Here is a 20,516-nt window from a genome sequence, read left to right on the forward strand (position 1 = left end):
CCGTTGTGTACCTTATCCACGTTGTCGCATGTACCCACCGAGCACAGGCGTGCTGCAGGGCTAGCCTGCCTTTCTCTCTGCTTCAGCGTTTGGTGGCAGCATGAGGTGAGGAGCAGAATGCACAGCGGTGCCTAGGGCTGGCACTCCAGCCCCCTGGAGCTGCGGCTTTCGTGGAGCTGCTCAGGCTTTCAATGAGTCGCTCTGCCACCATTGCTGCCTTTGAGCATCTGATCTTGTCATTTCATCAATAGCAAAAAATGCAGCCGTTCTCTAGATTTTCCGTAGCAGTCATAAAACCTGTACTGGAGGGGGAAGGGATTCATACAGTTTTAACATGAACATCCAGAGGTGTTTTTTATTTCTTGCTCTCCCAGCAGTCTCAAAGATATTCACCCAGAAGTCGCACAATATTGATTATAAGGTACTGTGGCAATGGACATTTGTCACATCAGTCAACAGTCACTACTTGATGTTAGAAATCATACAGTGGGAATGTTATCTTTAGGAAAAATAACCATCTTTCTTTTGCACAATTGAAGAAGCACTTGATACAGGAGATACTTATATTTAAGTTATTTTGGATGCAGTTGCGTAAAACTGTCAGTTTAGGTTCAGTGTAATTTAAATGGTAAGACTGAACAGTCATCTGTAGGTGGGGAAAAAGCCAATTTGAGCAAGTTTGGTTACATGGCATGAAGGCATTGATTTTTAACACTGAAAGAGCTGTTGTTCATGCAGTGTTACAGTGGCGGTAAAAAATGTCGTCGTAACGTAGCCAAATTCAATACTTTCCCCTCTGCCTTCTTTCTCTACTTTTAGCTAACAGATTTTCTTTAAAAAAACAAACAAACTGTTCTGTGACTTTATTACCTGTTCATCCTAGGGTAGGTAGTATTATCAGGGAATGCTGTTGCAGGGGAAATAATAAACTGACCATGAGATCCATTTTTGTAATTTAATGTCAGTTTGAGGCCATTCTCAGACAGTGTTTGTACAGCTGATTTTGGTAGGCCTTAGCTAACAGCTAAATGTACTTTCTCATACGCTATTTTTATTCGTGTGGAGTGTATGTATATGTGTGCATGTGTGCATCTGTATGTAAAAATAATATGACATAGTATGGTTTCTACATTGCAAAGCTTCTAGGGAAGAGGTGAATCCGCGAATTCTGAGTTTTGAGTGGTTTATCTCTCTCTGCCTCCTCCTCCTCCATATCTCAGCATGGTTACGATTCTTTCATTCCAGCGAGTCTTCCTTCAACTTGCTTCAGCAACTTAATTTGGGGAGGTTCTCTCCTCCACTCTGCTGCAGATCATACAACTATAAATCATACCTGTGTTGTGGATTTGGCAAACAAAGTTCCGAGAGTGGGTCTTTTCATTTGTCTGTCTTGCTGAAAAATGTGATGGCAGAAGGGTCAGGTAAAGGGTCTTACTGTTACTCAGAGCTACGAATTCAAGCCTCTCTCCAGTGTTGTGTTCAAAGCTGCACCCTCACACCAGCTTTTCATGGGAGCCTGGGTGTCCAAGCTGGAGATCTGACATCATTCTTGATGGCTGGTTGATTATCAAGATTAGCATGCCTTGAGCACCCTAATGCAATGACACCACTAGCTTGGGGGGGGGGGGGGGTTGGAAGGGTTTTTCCTTCTGTTTCCTTTAAGCTTATATTCGTGTATAAATATGCAGCTTATAAATGTGTGTATTTGTAGGCACACACACACATATTTATATATATTATATATACACATAAAGTTAGTGAGAGGAATATAGATATTTGAAAGAATTATGAAAAATAAAGATATAGGACAAAATCATCAATTGAGAGCTTATTTCCATGTGAGGAAAAATCACACAAGTTTTTGGATTTTTTTTTTCCCCCATTCCTGGATTTGCCTGCACCATTTGCATGGAGCATTACCTAGAAGAGAAACTGTAGCAAATATACCTGGAACAATCCTCTTGGATAAAGTTCTTTTATCTTGTTGCTTGGAGGCAATATCTATTTGTTAAGTTTTGGTTGTTGAGTAATGTCACAGAAAGAAAAAAAAATACAATTTATTTTCACCCAAATGCTGTGTGGTATTAATTGCATCAAATTAGATAAGTAGTTGAAAGAAATAATATGCCCCATAATGCACTGCTCTACTCTTTTCTTGTTAATTAGCCCTAAGCATGTGTGGTAAGCATTGCAAACATTCAGATTGTTTTAATAGTGCTCAAAGAACTATACTTCATCTTTAATCCTATCCTATGGCTTGTGTTTGATGTGGAATATTACTTTCATTTCACAAACTCCCTGTCTCTTTCATATCCACCAGGAGAGAGAAACAGGCGAAGAAGATGTCAGGTGGCTTTCAGTTATATGCCTCAGAATGAAGATGAACTGGAATTAAAAGTTGGTGACATCATTGAAGTTGTTGGAGAGGTAAGTAGATCTTTAATGGAGTATACATGCACACAATACTGGCATGTCTTGTGCACGGTAAGCTCTTCGATGTAATGTATCTTAAGACATAATTTAAACCAGATGTTTTTTGTGAGCATCTTTTTTTTTTCCCCAATAGTGATTCTGCTGCTTTTACTCCATCAGATGTTGCTTCTGAATTCTGTATAGGGAAAAAGCTCAGACTTTGTGCTACAGTGCTATTGAGTTTATATCTCTGAAGAACAAGATGATAGCAGGAAAAACTCTGCCTGATTGTAGTAAGCCAGCCACAGAGATGAATTGCCTTTACCAAGTAAAACAGATTTGAGAAATTTACTTGGAGCCCTCGAGAATTCAGCCATGACATTCACCTTTTGTCATCTTTGTATTCCAATTTTGACAATTTCATTTTAATGTAATCAGATTTAAAAAATAAAAAAAATAAAATTTTTTACAGACTGAAGATTCGGGGTGGCAGTGGACCTAGAAAAAGGATGCAAATCTCTTAGAAAGTCCAGGAACAAATTGTGATAATTTAGACAAAGATAATGAAAGTTGGTCTGCATGAGTGCATCTGGTTGCAGCAGCAATGAATGCTGTTCATTCCTTATACCTTCAATTTTTGTTCCATCAGAGTTTTTAGAAGTCACATTGTTGAGCTAGATAACATATGGACCAAAATTTGAAATGCTAACGTGAAGCCTTAAGTAGAATGCATTCAAAATCATTTAGTCTTTATTTAGCTTAGCTTTTAAAAGGTATTTAAAAAGATCTTAGTCTGATCAAGAATAAAATAAGGGATATGTTTCATCTTTTATGATTTGTTCATAGGATTTTTTTCCTGTGACTCAGCAGCTAGTAAGTCAACATTTATTTTCCTGTCAAGAGTAAATGATTTGTTTTCTTTTTTATGTATCTGACACTTAAAAAAATCATTCTAAAAGAATATAAGTTGTACTGCAATCTACATGACATCCAGTATTTTTCTTGTGAGAGATTAAATTATCACATCGAAATGCAAGAAACTTAGTGATCACTGTTTCTCTTTTAACTTAGCTGCACACACCAGCTCTGTACAATGTTCTTCCTGGAACCAGACATGATATGTCACTTCACTAACCTTATTCTGACTGTGAGCAGAGTTGTAATGTAGATGTCAAGATAATGAGATATTTGAGAGCATACTTTAGACAGTGTAAACCCAATATTATAAGAAGTTTCATGGTAGCACTTGAGCTCTTTTCATTGTGTGATGAGCATACTTTAGACAGTGTAAACCAATTATTATAATAGTTTTCATGGTAGCACTTGAGCTCTTTTCATTGTGCAATTGGAAGCATATTTGACCTCACATGACCACAAGAATATCTTCCATCCATTTCCCTACTTAAGGCTTTTAATTCTGTGTTTCTGAAGAGCAAAGCAACGGCATACAAACTGCTTCCAACCAAAGAATTATCTCTATCTAATGAATTGTATGATTAAATAATTTAGTTGAGACATCTAGAGTTCTCTCATGAGATGTGTCTTGTGTCATCTTACAGGTTTAAACCTTAATTATAAATAGCAGATTTATTTAAATTCAAATGAGCTGAAAATGTTTGCATCAAAATTCAAAGATGTAGCATTATGGAAATGAAATGCCTCCCTACTTGCATGTTTATGCTTACAGTAAAGGGTATGTTTTTTGCAAGTAGGACTTTTAAATAATTTGGAAACCCACCTGGATTGCTAGCTACAAAGTTGTAGTCTTAAAGTCATAATTGTGCCTTGAATTGCTATGGTTGGAGGAAGCTTTGCAAACTTGCCAACTCTCAGCTTTTAAGAAAGTTTACTGTCTGCTTTTTTGTTCGACAGGACAAGGGCCTGTGATCCTGGCATTAGTTTAACTGTAGCATGGAAGAGGACTGTTCACGACTAGCTTGAACGGTTGGCCATAAGTAGAGGTAGATGCGGAGTCCCTGGCCTAGGCCAGGCTGTGCCCGCTTTGTCCTAAGGGGATAGATACCCTGTCCTATCAGTTACTGAAACACGGTTTGCCTCATCAGGCATCATCTGGTGCAGTCATACAATCCAGGACATTATCCAACTTTGCTGGGTGGAACTAGATCAATTGGTGGAACAAGGGAGATAAAGGAGTAATTGTCAACACCTCAGGAAGTGTTATTATGTGAACTTTGTTTTCATCACGGTTGATACAGAGCAGTTGATGTTGAATTGTTGCTATTATTACTTCCTCATCTGCCCTTGTCGTGTTGGTGTTAATTCCTAGAAAAAGTAGGGCAGAATTTCTCTTGAAACAGGAACTTTATTTAGTGTAGAAAGCTGCACCAACCAGTTTACTTATTTCAGTGTTTATCCTTCTGCTTGTAAGGGAAGCTGCTTAAAAAGTCATTGCATTCGGAATATGATTCACAGTGTTTCTGGCGTTATACCACTCTCCCTAATTCAAAAGATAGATGTTTGGTATGAATGCCTTATTTTTTAAAAAGAATATAGCTTTCTCAGTTGTGAAAATATCTGAAATATATGAAAATATATGAAAAGATTTTTAGGAAGGGCCCAATCATGCTGTGTGATTGTAAATAATATATACACATGCAATTCTTGCAAAATATTCATGAAAATTTGCTGACATAGTCATCAAAAAATAATCCCCAATCAATTTGGTTTGTCATTATTCAAGATGGAAAAACTGAGCGATAGCATCTTTGGCATTATTTACAGTGGCTCAGTGAGTAATTGGAATTTCTTGTGGCTGAATGGTCATTCATTTTCCATTTTCAGTCACTCCTTTCTCCTGCCAGATCTTTTTATTCATGAGTAAAAGGTCTTAAATTCCTGAGGTAGTATTTTACTGCATTTGTCTAAGAAAGTTGATCAGTTGAAATAATTAGTTTTAAATTGATTTAGATTAATCTTTTCAAATCTCTGTGGATTTTGATTTAGTTGTTTATTGTAGTATAAAATAAATAGTTCCTAACTGACTTAAGGTTAACAAAAACAGATATTCTTTAGATCAAAGTACTGCCTATGTAGTCTTTATGCAGTTATTTAGCTTAAAATGTGTTTAAAAATGCACTTATGGTTGACAACCCATTAGGCTTTCCCCGTTGCAAATAAAAGCTGATTTTGGTTTTGCTGCGCTAATTTGGTTTCATCTGTAAAAGAACCGGTTGTTACAAATGGGATGAGAGGTGTTTTAGTGATTAGCTTGTGCAATTTTTGGAACTGAGATTCCTTAGCCAAGGTCTTAAGATCTAGCTGTGAGGGTTGACCCCCTTCTCCCCTTGAAAGCTGGTGCTTCCAGAAGAGGATTGGTAGAAGGGAACACAAGTTTTCCCCTCAGCTTCTGCTGTAGGTGCCCAAGTGGGTCTCCCAGGACCCCCAGTGAAGGTCATACACTAATCCCCAGGTGGGTATTAGTGCAGATGCCAAGGGCATCTTCCCTTCTCTCAGCTCTGCTTCAGGTGCTAACAAACGCCCAAGGGGCAGCAGCGTCTAAAGCTGCCACCGATTCCTGCTCCTGGTGCCAATAGGCTGGACAAGATCGTTTTTAAGGAGGTTTGTTATGCTAGCAGTGGGTAGACACTATTGGAAACTGCTGTTGTGGTAGAAGTGTTTTGGGGCTGTACAGTGGGCTGACACAACACCAAGTGAGAGTCTGAGATGCTAGGTTTGTGTTTTGTAAAAATGAAGTAATTGCTTTTGAATTGTGAGATTATAATTCTTTGAGAGTATTTGAACTGCTGAACAAACTGTGTGAACTTTGCTTTTGGGGTTTAAAATGTCACCAGATAGATATCCTTGAAGACGGTAGATGTTTAAAATTCACAGTTCCTTCCTCTTTGTTCTAAATAAAGTGGAAATTAATTATAATAAGATCAAACATTCGTAATAATAGATAAAAATGCTTGTTGTGAAGCTAGAGGTTTCTCTAACTGCACAGAGACTGATACCCATGAGAAATTAATTAACAAACCTAAATTAAAAATATATTTGAAACTAACAAGAGAAGCATTCTCATCCTTGTTTATGTTCATGTTTAGTGGGTGATTGATAGCTTTTCGGTTGTCATTAATTTTCCTAGCTCATTAGCTATAACTCTAATTGCAGTTGTCCCAAAATACAACTGTAACTAACTGCCTTATTAAATGCAAATATCTGAATTCCAATTACATTTCACCCTTGTGCGTTCATGGACTGCCAGACAATTAACCCGCAGCATCGGAAGAGCAGCACTTGGCATGTCACACTGCAGTGCTGAACCGGCTTGCTTTTGGGGTTATTCTGTCCTTGTACCACAATATACCCTGTGGCCTCATCCCACTGAGAAGTGAGCCTTCCGGCAGAATTCATTCTCCCACTTTTAGTTAACATTGCCATATATTATGTTGTAAAATCCTGTAATAAACTCATTTGCGATTATGAAAATGCAGACTGAATTTTTACCAATCTAGTGCTTGTTTTGGGCAAGGTTGATGGTTTTTCCGTGCAAATGAGATGAGGCGGTTCAAACCCGTTTTCAAGAACAAGATTTAACACTGGGAATTGAGCTAGACTTTCCCTATAATAATTCACTTTGACAGCTATGGCGTTGAAAGGAGGATTTGTAATGGTGGGAAAGAGCAGTCTGTGCCACAAGTACAGAATTGTGTAATACTGCAAGAAAACAGCCGGGAATGAATGCTGAGGCTCCAAGTCTCTTGGTTACTTTTCTGTAAAATCTTGTGGCAAGGTGTTTTTCTAAAAAGCAGTTCACAGAGACTGCTATGACTACTGCTTATTTGGTTACTTCATGTGGTAGACAGCTCTCCTGTGGATCTAAAGGTGCAAATTTTAGGGTCATTCCAGTTCTGTGTGATTGCTTTCTCTGTCCCTCAGTTTCTGACATAGATGATGGTGTTTAAAAAAAACCACACACACACACACACACACACACACACACACACACACACAAAACATTTTGACATGCTGAAATCAAGAACTCAGAAGCCGGAGCGAGCATGTAGTTCAAGGTGCTTTGCAGCTTTTCTTTCTTCCCTTCTGCACCTGAGTTATCAAACAGCTTTTAGATGTTTTGTAGCAGAACCTCAGGGACTGGCAGGCATCTCATGGGTGACTCCCCCAAATGCAGTCCCAAAACAAGCCATGAAGTGGCACTCTAGATACCATATTCAGGAGACATCTGTTACCAACACTTCTTTTCCCATTGGCTGTGAGTTTGGTTTATTTTGTTTAGCTCACCTTTTGGGAACCTAATTTTATTTCCCTTCAAAATATGGTTTCTTTTGTCCTCTGAGCTCACGATCTTCCTTCAGGACTTATAAGATAAGGGGGGTTTTTGTTTGTTTTTATCTAGTTCTCTTTCAGCAAAGGAAATTTTGCTGTCCGTGTTTCAGCCCTTCAGTCTGACCTTGGGCTTTGCTTCTTCCCGTTGCCTCCCTCTGACATTGCTGTTACTCCTGGGGCTGTGTTTTATTTCTGAAAGAAAGAGAAAAATCTTTTAGAAGAATCCTATTTTAGAAGAATATTTATGAAATGTAGAGTCACAGAGACTTTCTTGTGACCCAGAGGGCCTTTTTGTGCCTAAAACCCTCCTGATTTGGAGCCTCCCTCCTCGCTGGCCCTGGCCGGGCCAGAAGCAGTCTGTTGGCAGTGCTAAAACGTAATGGGCAAAATTGAAGCTTGTAGAAAAGCTTGTGGAACAGGCAGATGCAGAAGTTTATTGGAAATATGTTTTGGGCAGCGATTCCAAAGAACTGAGTATTTTAATCATTTAACAACTTTAGACTATTGATTTTAGAGAAAGGTGTAAGCGAGTAGTTGTGCCGGTCTCAGATATCCTGAGATATCTGTGCCGGTCTCAGATATCCAGCCAAGAAAATGCTGACAGTTGGCCACAACATTTCCTGCTCTTTCAAGATGTCCCATTGTGGAACTACAGGCGTTACAGTTCCCCTGAAGGGAAGGTGCTTCCAGGCTTGCAACAAAAAGAGATATATTGTGCTGTCAGGCTGATACTCCCTCTGAAACTTCTTTCTTTAACGGGAGATGTGCTGTAAAGCAGAGCTGCTTGTTTGAGACTGTATTGGTCATGAAGGGAAATCCTAGAAAGCATGGAAAGTAATGTCTCCTCGGTTTTGGAATATCTTAGTATTGTAGTCCTGCTGACCCTCCGCAGTAGTTTTGCTTTCGTTGACTGCAGTACAGTTGCAGACCCAGCAACTGCATTCTCAGTCTGAAATACAGCCATTAGGTTTGCCTGAAGGTTTGAATTGCTGACGTCGTATTACTTTCTTTTTCTATACTTTAAACCTGGAAATAGGTTGATTTCAAGACATCTTTCTCGATTAGCTAAGAAGCTAAGTGTCCTAGCACCTGTGCACCCATTTGAGTACTACTTGCTGCCCAAGTGGCTCAGCAGTCTAGCGCTCTGTGTTTTTTCCCCCTATCTGCCCGCATGATATCTATTTTGAACATTTCTTTATTATTATTATAAGATTATTTGTATTATTATTTATAACTAAAAGTAACTATTAGACTCTCTTACTGTCTTTCCAGTCTGGGTTGTTATTGTGTAGTAGAATCTCACAATTTGATTGAACACTCACCTTCTAACAAAGTCAACAGTGTGTTTTGAATGCTCTTCTTCTGTATCTGGACTATAGTTTAAAAAAACCCACCTCATTTACATCAGACAAAGCTCTACTGAATGAGTAATCTAATTAAAAACATAGTACAAGTATTCTTTCTTCCATGGAAACAGTAAAAAAAACAAAACAAAACAAAAAACCTCAATGATGTTAAAAGAACATTTGAATGGTGTTTAATTATTATGGAGATTAATTTCCCCTTTAAATCCCAAAGGCAAGGCTTCTTAATGGAATGTATTTCTGTGGAAGTGGTGCACCATTTCTCTGGTTGTATCCTAGTTGCTATCTCGTTCAATCACATACAGTCATGGGACTGAGTATAGCTGTCTGCTGTCAGAGCCGTCCCTGCCACACGTTTTACACTGACTGAGTTGCAGTTGGCTGAATGTGTTACTTCCATAACTCTATGCGGTGGGCTAATGAAGTCTCCCTGGTCAGCCTCGTTTATTCTGCTGCTCTCAAAACGTGGTGTGACAGCAGGACTGGCAGCATAAAGGCTTGGCAAGATGAGGACATGTTGTGCCTTTCCAAAAAGCAGTGAACAGATACAGCACATGGAAAACACATCTTGAAAGTACCTCTAGTTGTAGCCACTTATATTTGGCAGACTGAAAACATTACATTTTTCTTACTTAAAAACAAAAGCTTCATGTTCAGACTGAACTTATGTCTGGTCTGTATGATACTATCAATAGCAGAGTGTTTCTTCTGGTGGAGGGACACTGAGTTCTGAAACAAATCCTCCTCTTTGTTCTTCATTTGGTTTAGCACATGAATGCTGCACATAAATTAGGCCCTATATGTATAAATTTTGAAAGCACTTTTTTATATTAGTACAGTGTCAAATTTTATTGAGTGCTTGTACCTCCAGATAGACTATCCGCATGAATAATACATTTTCATTTGTAAGGGTTTATTGGCTAAGAGTTATTGTGACATTTCAAACCGTATGGCAATGGATTGCTTCAATTTGAGATAACTAAATCCTTGGGGCATTTTAGTGTCTTTTTTGTTTTATGGATTAATCTCTAGCTGAGGTGTTTTGAAGTTGGTAAAAGCATGTAGCTACAATGTTAAACAATACTACAGTTTTTGATGCTTTTGATGAAGATTTTGTAATAAATCCTTGGGAAGTCCAGACCTGGACCTATGCTGTCTTGCTAACGTCATTCTGCATTTTATTTTGGCAAGAATTTATTTTTGGCTTCAGATTTTTCTTTAATTGGTAAGTTTATGGAATATGGCAGGATATTTTCAGATATTTCATCCTTGTATCAGCTATAAAACTTATAATAAGCTAATAAATGTTTAGGTATACTCATGTCTAATTTAGATTTATCTATCTATAGACCTTTGTGTATGTGTATTTCTGTATACATACATGGAGATTCACTCGTAAACAGATTCAGACATGAAGAGTGCTAATGTTAACTTATAAGGAAATTTTCAAGTGTTATACTGGAAGAAGTATGCAAGAGAAAATTACTTGAGAGAAAGATGGAACTTAGTGGTACTGGTCACTGTATTTTCGCTAAGTAGTCTCAGCGTCTTGCAGAGCAGGGACCTTGACCGAGTAATTCCATTGTGATTAATCTTCTGGTCAATCGGCTAATGCACTTATGGTATAATGTTTAGCTCTAATCAATAGCGCCGTCTGGGAATAGTGCATTAGAAAAATTGAAATATTTTATAGTTCAAGGAGCTTTAGCTGTTTTGTGTATTTTCTATATAACCATATCTAAATATATAGATATTCAGAATTATAATTAGTAGAGTCCACTAACTGTGGTGGCTCGAACAGTTTCAATTTTCCGTATGGTTTACAGTTTCTGGAGAAAACAAAAACAAATATTACTTTTTAGAGCCTTTTAGAGTATCATGTGAAAACTTTTGATTGAAGCCACTGGGTGATTTGTATGTATTCTACTCTTGGAAGTAGCAGCACGATTATAGCCATTATTCCCAAAGTTGTGCTTGACCTCCCTGATACTACTGATGCATTAAAAAAAAAAAAAGTTTTTTTCATGAGTGGGTACTGAGATTAAATGAAAGTAGCTGTGCTTCTCTGAACTGCTTCAAATTAAAGCGAAAAAAAAAGAAAAGATGAGGAATGTACTAAAGGGGGAAAGAAGAAAACACACAAAAGGCTCCTGAAGTAATAACAATTTGCTTATAAGTAGAATTGTACCTCACGGCATGTAGCTAAGCTGAAAAAAAATTTAACACTTCCTCTGTACTTTGAGGAAATATTTGCTTGTATTATATAATGAGAACACATTAAATAACAGATTTATTTTGTAAGAGCTTGAGATTTTAACAGATAGGTGATACAAAACACACTTTTTATAGCAATTAACTGGTACCATTTAAGATGTGGGGGCAGTTGTTTTTTAACAGTAAATGTGAACGCTCTCAGTTTGTAAACTTGCCTATTTTCATAATTTTTGTTTGGGGGAGGGACAGGAAAGAGATGGGTCAAGCACTATAGGAGGTTAATATTTCACAGACTAATGCTGTCATTTTTTGATGAATAGACAGTGTCTGATAGATGATGATTTATCTGTCAAGGATGCGCTTAGCTGATGCAGAGGGTAGGTCATTTCTTTCTGTCCAATTAGAACCTAAAGGCATCTGGTTTTTAAGGGCTGTCATTTCATAGTATGACACTGCCTTTCCATCCTGAATGGGTTATACAGGGGGCAATTAGTCATTTTTAGGTGATACTTTCTCCTGGGATTGGGCTGGGAAGTATCTCTCCTCCTTCTGACCATTTCATTATTATTTATTTCAGTAGTTCCTCGTAACTCTTCTGGAGAATATGCTTTCATACTGTTCTTTCTATTCTCTGTTCTCTGTAGATTTCTTACTTTTACACATTAATGAAGTGGCAAAATTCATAATTTCTAAAATAAAGTATTTCTGATTAGGATGGGGAAAGCAGGAGTATTCACATGACTTAATTTCTGATATCTAATTTAGATTCTCTGGATAGCCCTTTGCAGGCATTTCTCCTTTCCCATTGCCTACTTAGGGAATTTAAGCTTTTATAATGTGTAAATCACACATAGATAAGATGGTCATAACTGCTCAAAATCATTACTTTCATTTTTATTTAAAAGCTTGTATTTAGTGTAATTCTGTAAAGTGATGTATATGTTAAAACATATGTTTTATTTTGTTTCTGTCTCGGTGCAGGTGGAGGAGGGCTGGTGGGAAGGCATACTTAATGGAAAGACTGGCATGTTTCCTTCCAACTTCATAAAGGAACTGTCTGATTCTGATGATGTTGGAATAGCACTGGAAGAGCAAATAAAGCCAAGTAAGGAAAAAACATTGTTGACGTTCTGTATATAAGTCTCTGTGTTCACCCCCTAACATGCTGATAGGGTATTCTATTCTTATCTCTTGCTTGGATGTGTTTTCAAATGCCTTGTTTTTAGTTCATACTGTGAAGAGATGATGATGCTAAGTGAATATTGGCAATGCTGTCTGAGTTGTAATACTTTGTGTTAAAACCTGCCCAGCTGTGACAGACCAAGAACAAAGAAGGCAATGATGATTATTGGCTTTGTATTTCAAAGTGATTTTTTTTTAATTTTTTTTGTCTTTAGAGGTGGAAGCTGAGCAAAATAACCAAAGGTCTACAAAGTGTCTCTGCTTATTTAAACAAGGGATTGAAGTGCCATGCCTTCTTTAATGACTCCAGTAGATTTAAGATTCATAATTATTGGTGTGGGACATGCGGCACTTTTTCCCTCCAGGTGCTGAGCATGTTACTATCACCTCCGTCACCCACTGCCCCTGCAGCCAAAGGGAAAAAGGCCAGAACTGGGACATGGACTTTGTTCTCCCACTTACAGTGGGCCAGTACTGCTGCAGGTGAAAAGCATGTTTGATAACTAAGTTTGCAATAGTTAAGCATAGTAATGGGTTGTCTTATTTATAACTTCCCTTGAAGAATAACCTGAACTGAAAATATGCTTGTATAAGAAATAGGCACTTATTGGTCATGTTGTTTTTCTGTTTTTCAAACAAATATTCTTGATGTTATCTTCTAAGTCAGTGGTCAAGAATCTTTCATTAAAAGAAAAAAAAAAAGGACTCTCTTTACATATTTCAGGATAATTCCCCATTTACCTGCCAAGTCCTTTCTTTGTGGCCTGTATACTGTTTTCAGCAGTGATGATGTTCATTGCCATATAGTATTCTTCTGATATCTCTGCAATGGGCGAAAGTGAAAGGGCTTCCAAGATTTTTGTTAGCTTATTTCAATGTAAACTTCGCAAAGCCTAATTAATAGTTCACTATATCAGTGAGATGTAGAAACTCATTATAGTACCTTTACTTCATTTTTCCATTCAAGGCAAATTTATTAGCTGTATTCCATCCCACACAAGTAAGGTTCTGAAAAGCCTGACTTTTGCGATGATGAAATTTTTTCATATTGTTTTTATCATGGAGTAGCATTCGTGTATAGTGGCATTGGTCACATAGTCATGTGGTCAGTGCTGCTAATGATATTTTTGGGTAACAGTGCTTTAAGCTGGAATGAAAATATTTTTAAAGGAGTTAGTAATTTTAGCATGATGGAAAGGGCAAAAGGGCATTAAGTGAAGTTGCGCACTTCAGTGAGATGGCAAACTGCTCTCTGAAACCTGTATACACTATTAAGTATTTCTTTCATTATAAATGTAATGAGTCTTGGAAGAGCTAATTGTGTAGATGTAGTTTTGGCCATGCATTTTGTAGTGCTTAGTACTCTATAAATGACAAAGGTAAATGCTAATGTTCAGGATGGAGTCCCTGATTTCGCCTGTCCAAATGAAAAGATATTCCTTCCCCAGGTAATCTGGTAAAATTTAGTTTATAGTGCACAGCCTAGAAATGCCTTTTAATAAAAACATCCACTTGACAGTGTGGAAGCAGCCACAGAACATCAGATTGTTTCGCCAACATCCCTAATGGCGTATGCTTATCGATTAGTTCAAACAGCCCGTTTTGCCTGCTGGTTCTGACTGGTCAGTGAAACCTGTAAGTTGCAAGGCTCGAATTGAGAAGATACTGTCAACATAAATCTTGGTTTTACCTCTTTAACTAAATTGAAGATAACTATAGCTGAGAGATGGGTTTTCTCATTTTATTGTGTGTCATTTGACTCTATGGAGGAGCTTTGTGGCTAGCTAAGATCGTGTGTTATTCAGGAGCTAGTTTGGCAAAATACTTGTAAAACAGAAGAATACTGTAAACGTCCAAAGCGAGAGAAAGAGTCTCATTGAGTACTGAGATTCTTGCAGAGTTTTAATGTTTTTGTTTTTTCTTTTAAACTGACATCATCAAATTAAGAGCCGCATTCCCCTAGCAGAATTACGAATCAACTCAGTTTTTTCTAGATGGTTTTCTGGAGTTGTTACAGATATTACTCTCTAACACATGGTAATTTATGAGGTATTTATGAGCTACATTCAGGTACCCTGATTATCTGTATTTGAAAATCTTCATAATAAAATCGCAGAAATTTGAGTAAGCTTGTATATCCTGCATTTAAAAAGTGACTGGCCATGATAAATTTCATGTATCCATGTTTATTCTTAAAATACAGAAAAACAGAAAACAAACCAGCAAATCCTGGAAGATTTGTGCATTATTCCAATATACCTATTGAAGTGCTCTAGGTAGCATCTCATAAGGGTGTACATTGATGCCTCTAAATCAACTCTTTCCTCTGTGGATGACAAGATGTGACAGTACCTTGAATCCTTAATAGCTCCTTTTTATTTCTCTGGAAACAGTGTTTGAATATGTGTACAGTCTGTATCACCGGACTTGTAAGACAGAAGTCTCAAATGTGAATTCTAGATGATTAAGTTATATTCTGGGTGAACAATCAGCTCTGAGTAGTTGGACCTGTGCGCTGAGGCAGAACATTGGGTGGTCATTGAGGCTCTGCAGAGCTGCTGGAGGCACCTATAACGAACTGGGTTTCGGCTCTGAAATATTAAGCAGCAGCCTTCAACGCTTTAACCCAGCTTACGAAGTGGATAGGACAATACTTGGCAGGTTTACTACAAGATTTGGGAAAGCAGTATGGGAGCTTTGGAGAAAGTACACTGTGCAAACACAAGAGTATTACTTAGATTTGGTTTTAATTACATTTTACTGACTCTCTCTAGAGAGAGTCTTTTTTGGACAAACAAATACAATTTTTGCTGAACTCATAGTGGAAGAAATAAGGAAGAGAAAAATGGTCTAACTTTGCTTTTTAAGAATAAGGTTAATAAAAATGTGTATTTCTCTGTCCTTTGCTTATGACCCACACAGGAGCTTCCGTCTTCTGTGTGGAATATAAAATAGAGTTGATGGGAATTTAGGTATGTAGGTCCAATGCAGAGAAAGGTTCTGTCTGTTCTTATTATTTTGTTGCATCCATATTTTTATCTAGGACAACAGTAATTTTATGGCAGATCAGAGCAAATGGCAGGAAGGAATTTTCCTTGTTTCTTTTCTTACTCTGCGATAGAGTAACCTTGGAAAATTTCTTCACAACAAAGCCACTTTTTTGAAAATGCCTTGTCTTTTTGGAAGTGCCCAAATATTTCTGATTACTGATAGTGGGACTTATTTGCCCCTTAATTGAAAGGGTTTGGAACCAATACTTCCCCTCAGATGGTGAGTGCTCAGCAAATTGGAAAGTGAGGTTGTTAAAAGATCAAAACATTTTCTAAAAATTGTTTGTTCCAGCCATAAGATGACTGCCAAATTTTCTGTCTTCAAAGACACAGGGACAGGTTCAGGTACCCTTACAGTGAATGACAGTTTCTTGTTCTTTAAAGCATTCCCTTGAATTAAAAACATTGTTTGCCTTTGAGGGAATGTTTCACAGCATGAACAAGAAGTATACATTATGATTTTATTACTATGTTAAATGGATACATGAATTATAAGCTTAATTATTTTCTAGATTTTTCAGATATGGTGTATTAATCTTAAGAGCGTTTTGAACACCACATCTTGTCATTACAGCCTTTCAAGAAGCAAAGAACTTGTCATGTAATCAAATGAAATGTATCTGAAAGAATGAGAACTTAGTATTAGGGAGAAGATTTCAAAGGCATTTTGGTATGTTTGTGGCAATGTCACAACATTTAAAGGTGACCTATTATATCTTGCTATCTTTTGTGTCTGTCTGTTCAGAAATTGCAAGGCCTCCTTTAACGTATATTTAGGACCCTTTAGTGATGGCCAATAAGAAGTCATGGTTACTGGAGCTAGGACTGATGATAGACTGGTGATTCAGTCAGGCAACCTACTGTATTTTATTTTTTTAAACTTTAGATATCTCTTCCCACCTTTCTGGCTCTCTTGACTGGCGTGAAGCTTAACATACCTTTCTCTGATTTCTTAAATGCTGCTTGAATGTTTTAATAGTGTTCTTTTAAAGGTGACTTGTAAAAGTAAGCTGGAAAAATTAGTTTGTGACCGTTTTTTTGCTTCCTTATTCTGTAAAAGCAAGGGAAGGGTAATTTTTTTTGTTAATTAAAAAACAAGAATAGAACAAACAAACTGCTTTTTATAATATAGAAATGAGCATAGCTTTTTGTTTTCTGAAAGTCCAACAGAATGATATGCAGGAAAACCTATTCTACATTTTTGTTATCAAAATGGATGTGGTGCTTTGTTGAGACAGTTCACAGATACTGACTATTTTCCTATAAAATTCTACTGGAGACCGTCTTTTTTACCATAATGTATCTAGGTGAGGTTGGCAGCAAGCTCACATTTGTATATTCTTGCTCTTGCCTGTGCTGCTCAGGTTAAAAAAAAAAAATTAAAATAATTCAACTGCTTATGCCCCTTACCTTCACTTGAATTTTACACCTTTTTTTTTAAAGCAAGAAATCCATATTTTTGATGGTGAAAAGGTTATCTAAAAGATCTAAAATGGGAAGTAGGTTTTGTTTGGATTTTTCTTTTTAAGTTTTAGTATTTTGAGTTTTTTTGTTAACATGTGCTGAGTCAAAAAGTGATTAAACTATTGGCTGAAAAGCTGGTATATTTGAAATTTGATATCCTATCCCTTCAACTAAATATTGTTAAAGACCAGGTTCGATTTCCAAAATATTTCTTGTAAGTCCTCTTGGAAGGATGAAGTATTTCGGATGCTCACAGGATTCTGGTATACTGAAGAAATTTGAGTATTTCAATGCTATTTTTGGATGTCAGCTGTGTTGGTTTGAGTGTACTACATCTGCATCAGGAGTGTGAGCCAGCATGAGTACATCACTGCAGTACTAGTTTTTTTCAGGCTTTCCCTGAGCCTTATGAGGAAACTGAATGTGAGAGGCATTTAATTAAATTAAAGAGACAAAACCTAAGAAACAATGCATTCTGTTGGACATAATAAAGAACAGCTTTAGCAAAATCATGAGGTTCTTTTATCTGACATACATGCAGTGAGAATATTTTAACTTCATGTACAATCAGATACTTCAGTTAATATTCTCGTTGTTTTGCTAATAAGGCTTAAAAAATGTTAGTCACTGAAAGTACAGATTAAAACCTCTTCCTCTCCCTTCTTTTTACCGTCATTCGATTTCTTCTCCCCCACCCTGCCCCTTCTCTTTTTTCTCCTCTTTCCTTCTCTTGCCTGCTGTCAGGAAAATCTGCCTTTGAAGGGACATTTCTGTACAGAGTGGCACCGGCAAAGATTGACAGCTACAGACGCTATAACAGTGAGTGTGTTTCAAAATCAACAAGCCGTGTTAAAGATAGTTTTAGTCCTCAGTACTTGTTTGACTTATCTACACTTGTAGAAGTGCGCCACTGCTACTCACTTACGGTTACCCTATATGCATATATCTGTCTGTAAGCTAAAGTCAGTTTGCTGCTGATGAACTGTCTATCCTTGATGCAATGAGAATGCACTCATTCTTTCTGTGCATGTATATGTTATATGTCCATATAATGTATGTTTGTAAGCCCACAATAAACTGTGAATTACACCAGATGCTTAGGTCTCAGATATGGAAATTAAGACCATTTGGTCCCCTCATTTCTGCCACCTGAAACATGAAGACTTGATAACCACAGTGCTTTGAATTATTGTCGTTTTGCTTAAAAATAAAATTTCTTTTTTATTGTTGCTAAGTGCGTAAAATATGCTTTGCTTTTCTTAAAGAACAAAGTGTGTGGGGGTTTTTTTTATTTGCTGCATGTTCTTCTTTTGGCGTTCTGTCTTTGACAGCAATTACTCACAGAATTTTGGTTCATATGCTTTTCTGCAAAGGAAGTAGGTAAAAGATATAAAGCTACTTTCATTTCACATTAAGGTTTTTGCCTTCTGCATTCTGGAAATCTGGAACATATGCTGCTTTTCATATGCTTCTACTACCATGTTAATGCAGAAGAAGAGAGGATGGTGATATCAGATGCAAGACAGAGGAAGCAAGGTAGACAGAAATTTGTCTTCTCACCTGTTTCTTCATCCAGAAATCTAGCAGAAAGAGATCCTGCTGAGTCACATTCTAACTCCAGGTCACTAAGTACAAAGTGTTCAACCTTGCCCTGCAGTGAGCAGGATGCTGTGCTAATCTTGGCATCTACTTTCCTCCCAGCCAGCTTTCTCCTCGGGATGTCCAAGCTGTGCTGCCCTTCTGCCTTTCCTCTACATGAGGGGTTTTGCTCTCCAACCTCTGAGGACTTTTGGGTCATGAATATTTACAGCACAAGTTGAGGTATTGAAGTGGTAGTCTTGTATTCTGCTAACTTGCACTTACCCAGATTTGGGTGAGGGAGTTGCTTTGTTTTGTGGAGTTTACTTGTTTGTTTGTATTTTTACAAAAGCTGAAGTTTCTTCTTTGTGGACCCATGCAGCTCTGAGTGTTTCCCTTTCCTACATCTCAGACACTACTCCATGGTCTCCCTGCCCACAGGGATGCCTCTCCTTTCTGCAGCTACTCTCTCTCGAGCTTCCAGCCAAGCTCTTGGTCTGGCTGGGTTAGACCATGTGGCTAGTTGTCTTCACATTTTCCCCCTGCTTCTCACCTTACAGCCTTCAGGACTGTTTATGCACCACTTCAAGTGCATGCGCTTAGAGTCTATGCTTCTTGCAGAGGTTTTAGACCGTCATCTCCTTGGATCACCTCTGTTTTTAAGGATGCATCTACCTATCTGATGTGGATAATAAGGATTTACAAAATAAATCTCCCAGGTGCTTGACTTCTGCCTTCAAGATCTAGCTTCAAATCAGATGCAAGGTCTGCCTTTGGAGCCTTTGATTTAACAATCTTAATCTTTCTGGGCAGTGTTGCTGCAACGTTAGCTTTCAAAGCTTTTGGGAGACCTGCTCTCCATGCCCTGCCCATTCTCTGATGAAAGTCAAGCAGTCTCTTCTCTCCGGTTGCAGGGGGTGAGCCTAAGAGAAGTCAGGAACAATTCAGTCACCTTTTCAGTGGTGCTAGAGTGTTCTACATTTAGTTGTCCTTGATGATCAATATTGGCCTGTGGTTATGCCATGTCACACCAATTAAACGTCATCAAGACTGATTTCACTGAGTGCATGGTTGGATGGCTGTCTACTGCTGCAACTGTATTCCTAATACACTAGCTGCAAGAAGACAACCCACATTATGTTCTGTCTCACATCTCTCTGGGCAAATGCCCATCTAACCTTTGTTTTCAAAGTTGGCCAAAGATGTCTTGTCTTGCTTAATACTACCTCCCATGGCATTTGGTTGAGACCTGCATTTTTTTGATGCTACAGATGTATCTTTGCTTCTCTGTAAAACTGCATCTAGGAAGGCCAGATGTCCAGCTACATTTCTGGCCTGTTCGTTGCTTATTGGGTTTGAACTGGAAACTGAAATGCTGAGAAAGGAATGGGTGGTACACAAGATGATCCTATCTTGGGGGACAGATTAAATAAAATGAGAGCCGGCATTCTTGCTGCTTTCCGAGATGCTATCTCCTAAACTAACACACAGAAAAGAGATTTCATTATTCCTCCAGTTGCATCTATTGGCAGCTCACTTCTTGCACCCTATTTTTCTTTGAAAGCAGGCCTACTGAAGGTCTGGCCGACTTGTTCTGTTTCATATCCTATTTATGGTCCTTATTTTTAGGCAAATATCCATGTGCTTATGTCTCCAGTGAAAATCATTTGGAGACAATTCACAGAATTGTTTTCATTTAGGGCTGTCTGTTTAAAGCAGCCCATAGCAATCCTAATTTCAAGTTTCTGCTTTCTCTGTAAATTAAGCTCAAGAGTCAGTTCATAGCTTTAGATTAATTATGCCCCAAAGGTGCTTTTTTTTCACCTGTATCACATTACATGAAATGTTCAACTTTTGAAGCAAGCTCAGAAGTTTTACTTTTCAAACATATGCAGAGTGTTAAAATTATAATTTTATTTTGAAAGCAATTTCACAACAGCTGTGT

General features: G+C 37.7%; 1 protein-coding gene and 1 long non-coding RNA gene across 6 annotated transcripts in view; both read left to right on the forward strand.

Annotated features, from left to right (window-relative positions):
• The window catches only part of SH3KBP1 (SH3 domain containing kinase binding protein 1), a 235,112-nt gene that overhangs the window by 115,852 nt on the left and 98,744 nt on the right, over positions 1-20,516 (forward strand). For all 5 annotated transcript variants that reach the window (XM_026120727.2, XM_064499178.1, XM_064499185.1 and 2 more), the window contains 2 exons: positions 2,321-2,427; positions 12,279-12,402. In XM_026120727.2, the coding sequence (XP_025976512.2) occupies positions 2,321-2,427; positions 12,279-12,402 (231 nt within the window). The remainder of the gene's footprint in view (positions 1-2,320; positions 2,428-12,278; positions 12,403-20,516) is intronic.
• Positions 12,687-18,682, forward strand: LOC135323961 (uncharacterized). Its single transcript, XR_010385426.1, has 3 exons — positions 12,687-12,962; positions 17,738-17,812; positions 18,410-18,682. It is a non-coding gene; the product is annotated as an uncharacterized LOC135323961 (long non-coding RNA).

Source organism: Dromaius novaehollandiae, chromosome 1, assembly GCF_036370855.1.
Source record: "Dromaius novaehollandiae isolate bDroNov1 chromosome 1, bDroNov1.hap1, whole genome shotgun sequence".
Taxonomy (NCBI): domain Eukaryota; kingdom Metazoa; phylum Chordata; class Aves; order Casuariiformes; family Dromaiidae; genus Dromaius; species Dromaius novaehollandiae.